Raw genomic sequence first — 10,474 nt, 5'->3', positions numbered from 1 at the left:
GGGACATCAAAGTTGGATGTCATTATATATATGAATCAGGAATGACATATATGTAAATAGGAGAGGATATGGTCTACTAATCTGCCATTGACTTTGTATTAAGTGTAAGGAAAAAGAAAAAGAAAAAGAAATATCAGAACGTACATATACAAATAGATAACATATACTAATACTTTATTATGGACTTGACTTGCAGGTAAGAGATTTCAAATTCGAACTTCCATGACACCTTAGTTGTATATACGTGTGAGAAATTTATTTTCTCTGTAATTTAAACTATGGCTTGTAACAAAAAAAAAAACCTTTACTATGGACTTGCTCTCTGGAGATGGCTTGCTAGCTGGGATTACTACTGACTCGGTAAGCGCAGAGGGCACCCAATGAACACTTTGGCTGTCTAATTTAACATGATATTGACATTGACTGAGAAAAATCTATAAACTAAACAAAATATATTTCTTGATAAATATTGTGAAAGCTTCAGTTTGTAAAGATTTGTCCATATTTCAATTAGTCAGCGGAACGTTTGCGTGCTTGAGATGCACAAAATGCCAAAGGACGGCAAATCAAAACGATTCATTCATTAGAGACGTAATTTTAAAAGATAAAAAATGATTTTACATGCATTTCAAGCCTTGCTCCACAATATATAAAATTAATTATGTGCTTATATGTATTGCCATTTGGGTAAGATGTTCAAACCTCAATATATAACCAGTGGGTAAGATATTTTTAATTATTCTACCGTATGGGAAGGGAAATTGAACTAGAATATATTAACTGTCTGACCTAAGTCACATTTGCGTAATGTCATTAATTATTAAGAGAGGTTTTTGAATTCGTTTAATATGTTTAATTTCAAAGTCGACAAAAGAAATTGAAGTCGAATAATGACTACCTATATTATAGAAGGAGGTTAGAAAGAGGCGTATTTAGGGAAATAGACGATGAATGAAATTAATTAAAACCCATGGTAGCCTTGAACTACCTCTATTATTGGTATTGGTTTCTAGACATGTCTACAGTTTTAATATGCGCACTAATTTTGTAAGCATGTTCTGTGGCCCTTGATCCTCAATCCGATCATGCATGTGTGGCCACCACCTGCCGCATTGCTCTCTGATCAAAACAGCAAATTGTGTAAAAATTTGTAGTTCTAGTGGTTAAGAAATCCCGAAAGAGAAGATGAGAGTTCAAAAGCTCTGATCTAATCAATGGTCCACCAAGATGGACTTGACGTTCACAACAAACAAAAATGTCATAGTTTTAGGTACGTTCTGGTTTATAGCGGGGATGCAACAGTTTGAAGTGCAAGCCGAACCAGCGCTTGGAATGTTAGGGAAATAAAAACAAAGCAACCGACACATGGGCACATGAAAATATCCACAAGAGAAGATAATGTATTAAACAGAAGCTCTCTATATATCTATATATATAGCAGGCATAAGACGGCAGGTTTGACACACAAAAAAAGGTGGCAGGTTGTGGCCATTGTATCACAACGCGGCAAAATGAAAACGTGTTATAGTTTCTTCTCATAGCTAGTGGCCATTGAATCTTTTCGTGGCAAATTGGCAGTGGAAATTTGTTTACTTTGGCAAATGGATCAAATTGGTAATTACCAATATAGTACAAATTTTTAGTTAGGTTTTGTGACTTGAACAAGAAAAAGAAAAGAAAAAAGAATGCCTATAGATACTGTTCTTGTAGCGTTGTAATTTGGTCACCCTTTGGCCCCGTTTGGTTCACGGAATGAATTTGATGGGAAATCATTTCCCATGTCATTTCCCAAGGGATGGAAAATGGTGAAATGGTGATTCATTTCCCATGTTTGGTAATGTCGGGAAAGTGACCCGGAAATATCACTTTATTTCCTTTTCCATGTTTGTTTTGAGTAGGAATGGAAAACAAATTTTGTTTAGTTTCCCAATTGTACCCCTATTAAAATAATATAAAAAAAATACCAATAATTGTTGGATAAAAACTGTAATTATGAATTGTTAGTAAGGACAAATTAGTCAGAAAAAAAGTTAGTCTTACTTTCCCATGGGAAAGGAAAGTGAAACCCAAGTAGGAAGGAAGGATTCATTTTTCCTCCTACTTTCCCATGTGCTAGGCAACGCTTTCCCATGCCTGACTTACCAAACATGGGAAAGCAATTGATTTCCTATCCCCAAAATTCCTTTCCTATGAACCAAACGCAGCCTTTGATCCTTCTAGTACTTTAGGGGCCAAGGCCCAAAACGTAAACAAACAGTATACCAAGAAAAGCTTGGCTTTCTTTTTGGGGGAGTGCCAGGACCTGGGCTTACACACTTTCTTTTTTGTTCTTCTTTTTTTGGGATAAGATAATACATTCCCCCCAAGACTCAAATCAAATGTGTATGCTGATTCTTTTCATTCACAAAAGTAAAAAAAATCACAAACTAGCTTTCAGGTTTAGTGATATTTCTTTTTCCAATATCGGAAGAGGTAGTGATTTTGAATCTTCAACTTACGTTAATAACAAAAAAAAGTAGAAGAACCATATCATTACTTATATGTTCGCAATTTTGAACTCTCTCGAACTACTTGTCAAATTTAATTTAATTTCTCAATCCACCATGGACATTAATTTCTGCACTGCACCCTTTTGTAACAGAAAGGTAGTAGTTGTCCACTCACAATTTGTAACAAACACACCTTTCATCTACTAAACGTATGTGTATAGTTCACTTGTTCCTTTAAAACTTCCCACCACCTTCCCAAAATCCAAAATGTCTTTTTCCCTCTTCTTCCTTTATTAATTTGCATCCCATTCATTCGATTCCTTGAACACCCACCACATGGGCAATTGCTTACCACTTTGTAGACACAAAAACAAGTCTCAAGCACCTAGGGTTGTGACCAAGAATGAGAGTTCCTTGCACATTGTGAAGAACCAGGACAAGATTTTAGAGCACACAAGGCCTATGATTCTTGAGGATATATCAAAGGACATGGATGGTGCAAGTTGTGGAAAGATAGTTAAATTGATTATAACAAAGCAAGAGCTTCAAGAATTGGTGTCTAAGAAGATATCAGTGAATGAAATGCTCTTGAGAATTCAGAGAGAGGCAGGGATCAATGGTGGCAACAACTGTGGAAAAAGGTGGAAACCAATGCTTGAAACCATCCTTGAATGAAGTGAGGAAAAATCTAATGCTTTACTTTTGGTATTCTTGAAAAAAATTTGAAAGGAAATTTGATGCTGCAAAAATAATCACATAAACTTTTTATAACATTATTGTTTTATTCCATAGATGGAAAGGCAAATTCAAGTGCAGACCAATTTGTCTGCCTGGATTTCCGTAGTTTCCCACTTGTCTTTGTTACCTTTTTTTTTCCCTGTCTTCTTGAGGTTACTAGGGAACAAAAAGAATGGTTGGTGGTGACCCTTATTTTTAAAGGCACATCGCATAAGACTGGTCAAATTACCACTTTACTTTAAACAACGAGTGAATGATGAAGATCCTAGCCATAGTAGGGTTCTTTAATTTCTTTCCCATAAGGCTTGTGTTAAATTTTGATAAAGAGAAAGTGAAAAAAAGATGGCTATTGGGTCCATTGACCAGAAATCAAGAATGCTTCATAGATGGCCCCAAAGTACCAACTATTTCTAACCATTTCCTACATGGACCACTTCACTATACCATATATTATGAACAAAAATATTCTCCTTTTTCTGTAAATATGAACTCCAATATTTCTGACATGTATGTAGAAGTTTTTCTCTTTGTGTTTTTAATAAATTATTTTTATAAATACGTCAAACCGTGATTTGCGAGAGAAGAAGAGAGCAGTATTCTATTATAAATTCATGCATGTTATATCACTTTGTGACGAGAATAGTGGGCTTCTGTTGCCACATTACTTTCCTTTTTGTATATCCCTGTGTTTCTTTTATTTTTAATATCCTTTGTTTGGTTTAGGAAAGCCCCCAAGAAGAATCTCACCGACGCATAATACCTCTCTCCCTCCATAACTTCCCCTCTCTTTTATACCCTCCAAACAACCCATAAGCCACAAGCTCCCTATAACAAGAACAAGAAGAAGAAGAAGAAGAAGAAGAAGAAGAAAGTTGGATCAGAAAAAGCAAATTTCAATAAATGGGAAATTGCTTGTTTGGGGGTGTGGGGGAGGCAGAAGGGTTGGTCCAAGTGACAACTTCCAATGGTGGCATAATGGAATTCTATGCGCCAATCACAGTAGGCTCAATCACCAAAGAATTTCCAAACCATGGAATTTTCAGAAGCCATGACCTCTTCTGGAAGCCACTCTCTCCCCATGAAGATCTTCTGGCAAGACAAAACTACTATCTCCTCCCACTCACCAGCCAAAGTGGTCACTTGGGCAGTGCTCAAATTGTGAGGGAAGGCCATGTGAGATCAAACAGCATACCTACTTGCTCCCTTTCTGCACCATACAGAATGTCGCTTGATTATCAAGGCATGATGAAGAGGTCTTACACAGAAGCTTTTTCAAGGTACAACAATGTCAGCTTTTGGAAGGTGAAGCTTGTGATCAGCCCAGAGCAGCTGCTGGAGATTTTGGCTCAGGAGGGAAGAACCCAGGAGTTGATTGAGAGCGTGAGGACTGTGGCTAAGTGTGGGAATGGTGGCTCTGCCTCTGGTTTGGGATTTTCTGACCAGTGGAGTCTCTCAAGTAGTAGTAGAAATGCTTCGTGTAAGAAAGATGGAATATTGCTAGACATTTAGAGGGAAATATATGGAATTACAGGGTTCAATTTTCTGTTTCTGGTTTTGGTTCCAGTGTTGTAAGAATTAGATTGTGCTGCTCATATATAGTCTTATTTCTCTTGTATGCATGGATTATGAAGTTGTTAATGAAGATTTTCACACTTCCTAGCATAGATAAATCTTGATCTTCATAAGTTTTTTTAATACAACCGATAATCTAAACTATAACGAACATGAGTTTTCTCACACGCATACACTGTCAAAGATCTTCGAGCATGAGATTGAGATAACTAGTCTGAAAGTCTAGGCCCTCCCTTTTCCAACCCGATTGGCAATCTTGTTCTTCAGACTTTTGTTTATGAAGATTGTTCCTTCAGACTGTGAGGTTAGATGCTTATTGGGCTGGGCTTAATTTCCTTCTTCTAGTTTTCTGACTCGAACCCTACTAGAAGTTGATGATCTTTATATATTTTATTTTATAAAAAGCTTAATTAGTTTGATTCAAGCTTAAGAATAGTTTTATCAGAATTAAGCTTAGGAATTATATGCTAAACTTTAACGTGTTTTGTCTTTCAAGCCCAAATCAACAACCTTCCTTATAAAAACATTGAAGGCGCGACCCAAATTAATATGGGCTTTAATTTTATGACTGCCTCAAATTTAGGAACAATTGACAAAGTCCATAGTTAGAACCATTCAGCCCGTGAAATGTTTTTGTAGAAAATAAACATTAAATACTGACCCAATTGAGAAAATGGGTTTAGCGGGAGAAATTCCATTTCAACTCGATTCGTTATCTGGGTCAAAAGTTTTCTTTGTTGTTCAAAAGAAACGATATATTGCAAGGGGTTTGTCCGTAGCTCAAGTAATTAAGAGTATTTATTTCGCATATGAGGTCCTAGATTTGATTCTCCTCTCTTAAGATATAATCCTTAAGTAAAACATCTTGAATAATATCAAATGGTTCTTCAAACAAGTACAAGAGTCACCATTATGAAGAGCAAACCGGAAGAGAAATCTTAGGTTTTCAATAGCGGGAATCATGCATTGTCTTACGTTTTCTAATTAACAAAAAAATATTGCGGCCATAACTAATAATTAGAAGTAGTAACTAGATATTAGTATAGAATATCAGAAGATATTCAGAGGAGAAGTGGGCTAGTCCTTGAAAATGCTTGTTATAGTTGGGGCTAAAAATCACCTTGTGACTAATTCCTTTGGTCGCGAACGTCAATTAATCTATCACAGGCCTCTCTGTGATTGTTTGATTTCTAGTTGTCTAATCACACTTGAAATTATGTATTTACTTATTGTATTTTTGCCCCTTCTCGATAGCTCTGTAGCTGGTTTTTTTTCGGATTTTTCTAGATTCAAACTCCCCCGTTAATAAAAAAGAAAAATACTAATTAGAAGTACCCCTCCCCAATCCCACAATATAGAATGCTTAAATTCTCCTTTCCACTCATAATTAAGTTTAATTTTCATTTAATACACGTGACTTATATAAGTAAATTGATTAAATGTGTTTTGCTTTTGTAGTGGGACGACTGAATGGAGCCATGCATAACATAACCTTTCAACAAAAGCAGCGCAACTTTAACAAGACAACTATTTGACATCGACCATATCATCATGTTATCAATAACTAGAGATTAAATATTGTGTATGTGTAGTCCTCGATATTCAGCTGCATTACAGCGTTGTTAGAGTGGATTTAACTAGAGATTAATATGCGTGCAGTGCAGGTAATTAATCAGAGTGATAATATATAATATGATCTTATGTCCAATGCAATACACCCACGCACACATAAATAATTTGGAGTTAAATTATTGAATGAAATGACATGATGAAAAAGGATGAAAAAAGATGAAAAAGAAAAAAGCATGAATTGAAATTGGAAAGAAAATTTGGCTGGCCCCAAACAAGGATTCTTCTATTCCTAAAGAGGTCGGATCATGTTTCATATGCAGTTTTATTGTTTTCTAGATTTTGTTGATGAATTATGTTCCAAAAAGTTAATTATTTGCATGCCCTCTACAACTTCCGCATGTCCACTCACCTTTTATTTAAAGCTTCGATATTGATAAGGGGCTTGTAACTCAAGTGTTTAAGAGCATTTACTCATAATCTTAGGTTCGATTTCGCTCCCTAATATCGCTTGTATAAAGTTTTTTTATAAAAAAGAAAAAAAGAAAAATGACTGCATGCGTCATTTCACATATAAGCATGAGAATCAACTTTGGAGCTGTCCCCTTGTTATATGGTTGTCCTAATAAGTTGAAATGGCATTGTCATGAAATGTGTCAGTCCCACATTTGCCTTCTAAAAATGATATTGATCTCTTTCTTCCTTACAAAATCGAAACATGCGGAGTTTACAATGGAAAATTAAAGGCTTGCTCGACCGCATATGGATAAGAAGGTTAGTCTTTCAATAGAACAAGTATCTTATCTTGTCGGACGAAATCTAAATTATAAATTACATTGTGTAGTTTGATATACATTGATGACTTATCGTTATAAATTTATATGTTTTTGGAGTTCAGTGATTGTCTAATTAATTTAGTACGTGGATTCTGATTTTGACTGCAACACTGTCTCTCATATATTTTTAATTATTTCAAGCAAATTTAGGGGTTACGTATGCATCTATATATCTCTCCGCATGTAAGAAGACTACACATGAGGAAGAGTCCTAATTTGATATACATTATTGACTAGTCATCGTATGAAAGTTTGATATGTCGCTATAGACTATGAGTTGGGATTAGTTTGCAATCTGATATAGATATATATATTTCTCACAAATCTGCATGCAGTATGAAAGGAGATCGATGCCAAAGAAAAGAGTATTGACAGAATGACACGTAGCCCTAAAATACGAGCTGTTTGGTCTGTGGCTAGTTCATAATGGAGGAATGAACTTTGCCATCCATATAATTAATCAGCAATGAGAAAAGAAGATGTCAGATCCAAATGGTTTTGCTTAAAGTTAAGCTACCCGTCTGATCAACTTTATGAAGACTAATTACCCATCTTTTACCATTAAGTAATATGTTCTCCGTCCAAAAGTTCAAAAAGAAAAGGAATGAAAGTTACAGCATTGACATATTTCATGAGATTTTGAAGCAAAGCAACCCCATGCCACGTGAATAATTACAAACTCTCTGGAAACACAATTGCTAGGAAAAGACATCGATCTTTAATTTCCAAAGCAGAGATATGGCTGTTATACCTACCTTTTTAAAGGGAGCTTCCTCTCCATTAATATTCATATAAATCATTCACTAATAATTGTCCAAGATGACATAGCTGTACGCTTTAATTTTGGGGAAAGCTGCTTTAGAAAGATTCTGCTGGAGACTGAGAGATGATATATATATATATATATATATATATCATTCTTTCATCCAGTTCAGAAAGCTTCAAGAAATTCAATTGGATCTTCTTGTGGTTAACTAATTTTAATTAATTCACGCTTTTAGTTGGTACAGTGGGCCTTATAAACCTTTGCCTCTGCTGGCTAAAGTGTGATTATGGACATAATTAATGGAGCAATGCGAAACAAGGGGTGGGAGTCCGGTTTGTTATGCCGCCTTAAAACCGGACACTAACCCAATTTCACGTCGTGATTTCGTTTGGTTTGGTTTAAGTCTCAAACTAGTAATACAATCGAATCAAACCAAACGGAATTAAACCAAAACTAATTGTAGTTTCAGTTTAGAAATACATATTTTTAGTGTAAATTCGAATCAAACCAACCCTCTCAAGTTATACAAAAGGAAGCTGCCACCTCCAAGCATATAGGGGGGCCCGTTTCACACCGTCTCAGGTTTTACAGTGAAAGTGAGCCAAGAGCTTTTGTGAATAATCGAGATATTTCCACCTGACCTTTAAGATTAAACCAAACCAAATTTATGAAGGTCGATACTTTTTATTTATTTATACAAATGATATTCGATTTTACTCTAATTTAAACTATATAAATATAGAGATTTCGAAATCAACTGTCCCTCTAGCCGATGTATATATTGATAATTATGGAAAGCACATCCCTCTAGCCGTTGTATATTGATAATTAAGTAAAGATTTAGTGCATGACAATTGACAGGCTTCAGAGCTAGTAATAACATCGGATTTTGAGGATTACTGATCGAGCCCACGAGCTGGGTCAGACCTAACAGCCTGATGACCAATTGTAGTGATCAACATGTCTTTTTTATTTTTGATAATCACATATGTGGGCACTTAATTTGTCATTTTCCTCTTATTTTTTTTTGTTAGAATTGTTTCGACAAAGATTCTTATTTTGACAATGTAATTAATTAAAATTATCTTCTGAAACATCAAAGGAGAACACCTCAAAAACGAGATAGGTGACATCTTGTTTTGGTCTGAATAGCGCGACATTTTGCGTATAAAAGTAAGACATCCTACATTCATATAGGAAACAGATTAAGATAAATGTGAAATTCTCCAATCGATTCTGAAAGAGAGTTTGGTAATATCTTGGATGTTTCGATCATGTTTATGTTTGATGAACTCAGCACCTCAAATTTCAATGACAAACACATAAAGGAATCCAACATTCTCTCTTTAATATGTCAATTGACGACCGACCCAAGTGAAAGGGTTTTTCTTTCACGTGAATAACGTGGGAGCATGTATGGTCGTTGATTCAACAAAGTAAATAATAAGTCTGTAATTCCAATCGATAATAATAGAAAATTAACGAGGGTGAATAATATATTCCTCACCAACAAACCAAAAGCATTTTCGTAGATTATATATACAAAGTTATATTGTTTGTTTGAGCAGTGGTCTACCAACTCCTAGATTATACCACTTATACATTGAAAAGACTTTACTTGACAAAATCAGAGAACATACACATATGATATTACGTCATAACACACACTTGAGCCATCAACATATCGCTTTACATTATATTCATGTTGAAGTTTTTAACGTATCATCCTACACCCATATCCTCTGTCTGTCCCTCTCTCTGGCTACTTGAATCTTTGTTCATGATTTGTCACAATACACGTCACTCGAGATCACCAGAAATAAACTAATTAATTAATCAACCAGTTCTAGAAAGGGTTTTGAGTTTAATCAATATATCATAGTGGTAATTAATCAATCAGAAATATTATATCGTACAAGAAGATGAAGTCATGAGGGTAATAAGATGATGAGAGAGAGAGAGAGAGAGAGAGAGAGAGAGAGAGAGAGGGAGATGAGATGTCCAGTGCAGGTTAGTGAAGAGGTGGTTGCTGAGTCAATTAGTCTCTAAAAAACCATGATTAGGCACAGAGAATTTGGAGGAGCAAGGCTCATGATTATGGCAAAGACACATCAAAACCCTCATAACAGAAAATCTTTTTCTATGTAATAATATTGTAAATATATATATATAGGTAGGTAGTGCTACCGTTATTTGTGTGGGTGCACTGAGAGAGAGTCGCACTAAAATCTTTAGTAAGTGGCCGAAGGTATGTTGTTGTAAATATACTCAAAACAAATCATTAATTAAGTGACTTAGGTTGTTAAATGTGGATTGACTTAGATAAAACATGCATATTACTACATTTTGAATTTATGCAATGCACTAGAGTCAGTTTGTGATGCCAAAAATGCCCCTTATGGGGACAAGATTCATCCATTTAATGTTGACATCTTCATATAATTCACTTTCTCTCTCTTTTGTCATCTAAGTCAATTACCTATATTGCGCAAATTATGCCGCAA

General features: G+C 35.2%; 1 protein-coding gene across 1 annotated transcript; it reads left to right on the top strand.

Moving 5' to 3' along the window:
* Nucleotides 1–3,814: 3,814 nt before the first annotated feature.
* Nucleotides 3,815–4,897, top strand: LOC110758943 (DUF4228 domain protein). The gene has a single exon (XM_021960924.2). The coding sequence runs from the start codon at nucleotides 4,128–4,130 to the stop codon at nucleotides 4,734–4,736; it is 609 nt and encodes a 202-aa protein (XP_021816616.1). The 5' UTR covers nucleotides 3,815–4,127; the 3' UTR covers nucleotides 4,737–4,897.
* Nucleotides 4,898–10,474: the final 5,577 nt, after the last annotated feature.

The sequence above is a fragment of the Prunus avium genome, chromosome 5 (assembly GCF_965620075.1).
Source record: "Prunus avium chromosome 5, drPruAviu1.hap1.1, whole genome shotgun sequence".
Taxonomy (NCBI): domain Eukaryota; kingdom Viridiplantae; phylum Streptophyta; class Magnoliopsida; order Rosales; family Rosaceae; genus Prunus; species Prunus avium.
Note: the sequence above shows the minus strand (reverse complement) of the source record. Positions and strands in the feature narration are given on the sequence as shown.

Bases quoted from the DNA above. Each gene is read 5' to 3' on its own strand.
- LOC110758943 (XM_021960924.2), top strand. From the start codon at position 4,128: ATGGGAAATTGCTTGTTTGGGGGTGTGGGGGAGGCAGAAGGGTTGGTC.